This window comes from Lipotes vexillifer, unplaced genomic scaffold, assembly GCF_000442215.2.
Source record: "Lipotes vexillifer unplaced genomic scaffold, Lipotes_vexillifer_v1.1 scaffold988, whole genome shotgun sequence".
In the NCBI taxonomy this organism is placed as follows: Eukaryota; Metazoa; Chordata; class Mammalia; order Artiodactyla; family Lipotidae; genus Lipotes; species Lipotes vexillifer.
In genome coordinates, this window is record NW_006797916.1 from 1637934 (window position 1) to 1645287 (window position 7354).

Sequence of the window (7354 nt, forward strand, 5' to 3'; positions counted from 1 at the left end):
CTTCCCTGGTGGCGCAGTGGTTGAGAGTCCGCCTGCCGATGCAGGGGACGCGGGTTCGTGCCCCGGTCCGGGAAGATCCCACATGCCGCGGAGCTGCTGGGCCCGTGAGCCATGGCCGCTGAGCCTGCGGGTCTGGAGCCTGTGCTCGGCAACGGGAGAGGCCACAACAGTGAGAGGCCCGCGTACCGCAAAAAAAAAAAAAAATGAAGGGGAAATAATGACTAAATATTTAGTCTGAGAGAAAAAGTCACCAACAGACCTACTCTTATGTTCATACATTTGAATTATTCTAGAAGAGAAATGATCTCAAGTGGATGAAAAAAAAAAAAAAAAAAAAAAAAAAAAAGAATGGACATGTCCTCAGTGTGTACATATGTGTGTTTATACACGTGGAGCATATATATTTTCTAAAGTGAGTCTTTCCGGGAGCTAAGCCAGAGTCAGCAAACTGTGGCCCTGGGCCAAATCTGGCCCACTGCTTCTTTTGTAAATAAAGTTTTATTAGCACACAGCCACACCCTTGTAACCACCTTCTCACCACCACAGCAGGGCTGAGTAGTTTTAACACAGCCTGTAGGTCTGCCAAGTCTGAAATGTTGGTGCTCTGGTCCCATAAGAAAAACGCTGGGGCCCCCTGAGCCCAGCCAGGTGTACCAGGCTGGGCATCCTTTGGGGACGGAGCGGGAGGGGCGGCTGGAGAGCAGAGGGCAGCTTGCCAAGGTCTGTTTTTCACTGACTGGACTTTGTTGGCTCCTCCTCTCCCACCGAGGGTTCAACACCCCTGCTGCCAAGCCTTCACGTGCAGGACGAGCATTGATAACGGCCTGGTAACAACGGCACACAGCAAAAGGCAGCAGGTGGAGCAGAAACCCATCGACCAGGCTCGCCTCCTGGACGCCCCCGTGTCCTCCGGTGCCCATCGTCCAGTGCAGGGCCTGCTGGGAAATGCTCCGGGCACTGACCGCAGCCAGTGCGGCCCTGGGGCACAAGGCGGCAGGTTGGGTGAGGACCATGGCCTCCCACCCTCTGCTGGTGGCCCCCCCAGAAGCTCTGAGTAAGCCCCTGTCCCTCCCCAGCCGGCTTCTGCTGGGGCCCGGCCCCTCTAACCTGACCCCTCGTGTCATGGCGGCTGGGGGGCAGCAGACAATAGGACACATGCACAAGGAGATGTTCCAGGTAGGCCACTGAGACACAGCGGTCAGTGCCCTGAGTGGCCTCCTCCCTGGGGTGGGAGTAGGGGAGGCGGTGACCTGCATGTCCACTGCCCCCAGATCATGGACGAGATCAAGCAAGGCATCCAGTACGTGTTCCAGACCCGGAACCCCCTCACGCTGGCCATCAGCGGCTCGGGGCACTGCGCACTGGAGGCCGCCCTGTTCAACCTCCTGGAGCCGGGGGACTCCTTCCTGGTCGGGGTCAACGGCATCTGGGGGCAGCGGGCCCAGGACATCGGGGAGCGCATCGGTAAGAGACGGTGTGGGTGTGAGGTGCGGCCCTTCGCTCCAAACTTCCCCAAAGGCCTCCCTCCTCCGGCACGAAGCCTGGAAGCCCCCGTCTCCAGGTACCAACCTCGGTCCCTGAGCACTTACCCACCTTGGAGGCCCTTCACGCATCCCCCTGCCTGCCAGCCTGCTGTCTCCTCCAAGTGGGCGTCGGGATGCTCGAGGGGCCCCCATCCCCCTGGTCTCCCGGAGTTTGGGGAACAGCTATTTCCAGAGCCCATGGTGGGGATGGCACTGCAGGGACTCCTCTGGTTTCAGCACGAACCCAGAGCATCCCCGCAGCTGTCTGAGGTCCCCAGGGGCCACCTCCACTCTGTCACAGGACAAGGTTTCAGAAGCTGACATCCCCCCCTCAAAATCTCAGAAACAGCTCTGTTTCTAGAGCTGCAAAATACAGAGGTATGGACAGGGTTTCCACTTCCAGAGTAAAATTTACTAAAGGGAGAGACAGAAGTCGAAAGCCCGAGAGTACATTGGGTTTAATGATTTACCACGGGTTTGGAAACATCACGGAACCCCTGCCTGGTCAGCTCCACACATGGCCACACTCAGTCCAGGTTAATGGACAACCCCTGACAGCCCGGGGCCCCTTCAGCACACATGCTGGTTTTCAAGGGGAGCCCGGGTCGGGCAGGGTCCAGGACCCTGAGCAGACCTCAGCCACTCTCCTGGCCTGGGCAAGCCCCTCCCCTGCCTCCACCACACACCTCAGGCCCCTGAGGCTGGGATGGTCCTAGGGCCTCCCTGCCTCCTGCATATGACACTGGGGGCCTGCTGTGCACGGGGGTGCAGGGCTTCAAGAGACAGAGCAGGACAAGGGCCTTCCTCCCTGGAGCCCCAAGACCCCAGAGGGGGCAAAGCCTGCTCCCGCACCCACTCAATCCTTCACCCAGTCATCCATCAAATGCATGGCCCCTCTGAAACTACCCTCTGCTGGAAGCACCCACCTGCTCAGCCTTGCACAGGTGCTTCTCTACCTCCCGTGTGGAGACGATTGCAAAGGACCGGGGTGCCCCGGTCTGGCTGGGCTCAGGGAAGGTGGGCTGGGGAGGGGACAGTGGAGCTGAGGGACCCGCTCTCATCCACGGCACCCCGGAACCTGGATTCACCGAGCACACTCCACCTTCCCCCTCCAGCAGCGGCTGGGGGCAGGCTTGGGCGGCCCTCACAGGGCCCACCTGCTCAGCCCGGCCTCTGTCCTCAGCACTGGCTCCCCCCAGTGTGTGGGGACTGCTCACCACTCACTCTGCCCCCAGGAGCCCGCGTACACCCCATGATCAAGGACCCTGGAGGCCATTTCACGCTGCAGGAGGTGGAGGAGGTATGGGGGATGCGCCGGCCCAGGGAGGGGGCCGGTCAGCTGGTGGGGCAGGAGGGGTTGAGGGGCATCCAGCTCCTGCTGCCCAGATCTGCACTGTCCCTGGGGAGGGAATGTGGGTGGGGGCCCACCAGGCGGAGGCCCCTTCCCCGCACTGGCTCTGCCCACGGCTGTAAACTCTGTCCTCTCAGGCCCTGGCCCAGCACAAGCCCGTGCTGCTGTTCCTGACCCAGGGGGAGTCATCCAGTGGTGTGCTGCAGCCTCTCGATGGCTATGGGGAGCTCTGCCACAGGTGAGCCTGTCCCCTCAGGTGTCCGCACAGGTGAGCCTGTCCGCACAGGTGAGCCTGTCCGCACAGGTGAGCCTGTCCCCTCAGGTGAGTCTGTCCCCACAGGTGAGCCTGTCCCCTCAGGTGAGCCTGTCCGCACAGGTGAGCCTGTCCCCTCAGGTAAGCCTGTCCCTCAGGTGAGCCTGTTCCAGGGTGGCAGTGCTGGGGGCAGAACCAAGCAGAGCTCAGAACCAGTCTGAGGACAGGGTGGGAGTGTGGTGGGCTGCTGGCCAGTCCCCCCAGACTCTGCTGTGTGATAGGGGTGCAGGTCCTTGGGGGTCCTCCTGGCTCTGGGCCGAGGGTGGATGGACCCTCCCATCTGAGAGCAGGGTCAGGTGTCCCCCCAGCACCACTGCCCTCCTGGCTCCATGACTAGGGAGGGCTCAAGCTGACCCTGTAGCCTTGGTGCCAGGGCCTGCCCCCCTTGCCCTGAGGTCCCAGAGACCCAAAGCAGCACCGTCCTCCACTGCCTTCTGCCAGGTTCCCCCACCCCTGCACTGGCTGCCCAGGGCCTTGGGTGGGGTCAGGTGGGATTCCCTCCCAGGACCAACAGTGGTGCTCTGGACAGCTGACCATAGGATGGAAGGAGAGAAGCTCCACCGACAGGCAGGATCACCCCGGCAGGGGCTGCCATCCTCCACGGGGGCCTCGGGCCCACTGGGCCCAGCCCAGCCAGGACCGCCTGCCGCCTGGAGTCCTGTCCAGTGAATCAAGCTCACAGATGTCACCTGGGCTATGACTCCCATAGGTCCGCGTGGGATACTCTTTGTGCCTTTTTTAAAGAAAATGTGGAGGTGGAGGAAAGCCAGAGGTTTCAGCTCAGGCTGTTTCTGGACTCTGTCCGCCCCATGCTCTGGACTTCTGCCCTGAGGGCTGTCAGCAGAAGAGATGCAGCCTTGTGCTAGGCTGGTCCCTGGACCCCACACGGCCCTTGGGCCTGAGCAGTCAGAGCACCCAGCCAGCCCCCAGGACACAGACTGCCTGGCTGGCCTCACGATTCCCTGGGTCCGGCCACCTGGGGCCCCCAGGGTGACGCTCGCTGTGCCGGGGGCTCACCCAGGTTCAGACACATAGCTGGTCCCGGGGGGCTGAGAGCCCCGGAGGAGGCACTCTGTGGGAGGTTGGAGGCTCCCCCTGCTTCCCCGGTGGCCCTTCTAAAGGTTCTTAAGGCCCCTCCAGAAACCCCACCCGGGGGTAGAGTCTGAAGGCCCTCCTGCTCTCTGCTGCCCCTCCCCCCAGGTACCAGTGCCTGCTGCTGGTGGACTCGGTGGCATCCCTGGGCGGGGTCCCCATCTACATGGACCAGCAGGGTAAGGGAGTGCCCCCCGCCCAGCCACCCACCGGTGGCCCGAAGCATCAGAAGCCCTGGCTGGGAGGTGTGCTGTGCCAGGGCCTGCGTGTCCGTCAGCCGCATACCGGATTAGGCACTGGTCTCCACAAGGCGTGGGAGAGCCACCAGCTCCTCACGGGGCGGGACACACTCCATAGACTGGCCACACCCCGTGTTTCTGCTGGGCCATCGGCCCGGGACCGGGCGGCAGGCGGGAGGAAGGGACCCTCCAGGGGAGGCATTTGGAGAGGCACTCAGAGCCTTGGAGGAGGGGTGGGGGCAGTGCCAGGGCCCCTGCCAATCAGGGCAGAGACTCCCCCTAACACCTGTCACACGCCGGGAGCACCTCTGACATTGTCACCTGCAGGCGAGCCCGGGGAAGCCTTCCAGGCCCAGCATCTCCTCAGGGAGGAAAGCCTGGATCCACTCTGGGTGGTGCTGCATCCACGGCTGCCCGCCCCACTTGGCCTGGCCCGCTTCTGCCTCTGCAGAGGGCTCTGCTCCGCGGGATCCAGTGCTGAAGGGGGAGCCTTCTGGGCTGACCCCAAACCACTGCTCTGAAAGGACAGGCACACAGAGGGGCCCTGGGGATGGTAGCAGGGGGGTAGTGCTGTCCCCGGGATGCCCACCCTGGGCCTCCAGGCTGGCCGCCCCCACAGTGGAGGGAGAAGCCGGGCAAGGAGGCTCCAGCCTGAGGCCCAGGCCGCGGAGCAGCAGGGCCAGGCTCAGGACCTCTGGCCTTCACTGCCCCAGCCCGGCCTCCACGGGACCTTGTGGGTCAGCAGACAACCTAATGTCAGCAAGGTCGCTCGTGTTGCTACTCCTGAGTATTCATCGCTTGTGTGAACACACCCACTTCACCCCTTTCCTCTCGGGAGAACTTTGGGTCCGCCCAGTTTTAGGCTTTAGGAATGAACAGTAAAGAACATTCCAGGTCCACCCGTCCGTGCACCTGGGCACACAGTTCCCTCGGGTCCCCACCCTCGGGGAGTCAGAGACGGTGCAGGGCTTGGATTTGATCCCTGGTCCTTCGTCCTCCTGGATTTGGGCTTGACCACAGCCCTCTGCTGCTGCCCCATAATTTGAAACTCCCCTCAGGCTGTGTGGGAGCCTGGGGGACGGGCACTGCAAGATGTGAAGGAAAAACCCATTTGCTGCTCTACCCTCTGCCGCCCTCCACTCTCTCCCAGCGCTTGACCCCAGATGTGTGGCTTTTCCACACCAAGCAGATGCTAACGGGGTGCCCTCCAGTTAGCTCAGCCCACCTGCAATAGTGTCGGACCCCACAGGGTAAGGGTCTAGTCCTCCAACACTGTCCCTCCCATTTCCGACACCAGTTGCATGGTGGGTCCCAGGTTCCCGCAACTTCTGCTGGACTCTCAGGACTGGGCTGGGCAGCCCCCCCCGTGACCCCTCCCCCACGTGGGGCTCGGCCCCTGAGCATGCGCCCCTCCCCTCCACAGGCATCGATGTCTTATACTCGGGCTCCCAGAAGGTCCTGAACGCCCCTGCAGGCACCTCGCTCATCTCCTTCAGTGACAAGGCCAAGTGAGTGCGCCCCGCCCCCAGCCAGGGCTGGACGGGCAGCAAGGCCAGGTGGCCCCGAGGAGGGAGGGACAGAGCAAGGGAGGGGACGGCTCCTCGGGCCGTGCTCTGCAATGCTCCCCCCAGCCTGGACAGGTGCCCACCCTGGACAGGTGAGCCCATTCTCTGGGTTCCCAGGGAGCGGGGAGTCTGGGGCAGCCTGAGGGCCATGCGTGTGACCGAGCGGGCTGGCCAGGCTCCAGAAGCTGCTCCTCGTGGACCTGGGGCTTGTGTATGGGCTGCAGGACCCAGCGTGCCAGCAGGTCCCTGGCCTCCAGCCAAGGATGGCGGGCAGTGCCAGCCCGCTGCTGCCCCCACCCTGGCTCAGCATCCAGGAGCAGATGCGGGAGCTGCTCCCCGGGCTAGGCACAGGCCCCCTTCACCCACTGCAGCCTCAACACCCCCCATGTCCCCGCTGTCCAGACCCTGAACCGGGCCTGGGTGGGCTGGGGAGGGGATTGAGGACCGGTCCCAGCAGGCCGTTACCGTGAGCTGCACCCAAGTGACGGAACAGAGAGGATGTGAGGTGAGATCTGGAGTTCTTTGTGGGTGTGCGCAGTCTGAGAGGCCTGGAGGCAGGTCAACGAGGCATCTGGGTCTGAGTCTGGAGGTCAGACCACGGCGCTGGTCTGTTCACATCCACCTGGAGCTGTTGGAGAACACCTGTATTTAACGGTTCAAGGTCAGCCAGCATCGCCTGGGACCTGAGAGCAGAGGAGCCCACGGGGGTGCAGGGTTGGGGAGACCAGGGGGAAGGAAAGGAGAGAACAGGTTGGGCCAGGTGGGGCGGAGAGGCCTTCCAGGGCAGCCTGGGGTTAACTGGCCCAAGGACGCGGCTCTTCCCAGGCTGCCCCAGAGGCCCCTCCAGCAGACCCCAGCTTCACAGTTTCTTCCCCAAGGCTGCACTTGCTTCTAGGAGAGGTGAGGCCTCATCTTTAGACCCCCAGCCTCAGTGTCCCCTCTGTCATTTTCTTATGGGTGTACTATTTTTATTTTAATTACGTTTAAATTTCACCATTAAACACTGAGCATAAGTATATGCTGACCCTATGTTCAGATTTTTGAAACAAAGATAAATGGACGGATAAGGGAAGTGAGCAATAAATGTTGTACCATATATCAGTTAGAGAAAATCTCAGGGGTGACATAATTCTGTGCCTTTATCTACTAGGTATACATTTAGCATAGGGACCAGCCAGGTAACTGGAGGACTGAACAGAGAGTCTCTTGACTTCAGACCTGAGACAAACCAAGTGCTCTGCCCGTGTATAAAAACCATTGAATTCGGAAGA

General features: G+C 61.9%; 1 protein-coding gene across 1 annotated transcript in view; it reads left to right on the forward strand.

The window, feature by feature from the left end:
- The first annotated feature begins 925 nt into the window (after positions 1–925).
- Positions 926–7354, forward strand: part of AGXT (alanine--glyoxylate aminotransferase) — a 13911-nt gene continuing 7482 nt past the window's right edge. The window contains exons 1-6 of the mRNA XM_007469948.1: positions 926–1176; positions 1272–1464; positions 2759–2823; positions 3012–3112; positions 4388–4458; positions 5942–6026. Of these exons, the coding sequence (XP_007470010.1) occupies positions 946–1176; positions 1272–1464; positions 2759–2823; positions 3012–3112; positions 4388–4458; positions 5942–6026 (746 nt within the window). The 5' untranslated portion in view covers positions 926–945. The remainder of the gene's footprint in view (positions 1177–1271; positions 1465–2758; positions 2824–3011; positions 3113–4387; positions 4459–5941; positions 6027–7354) is intronic.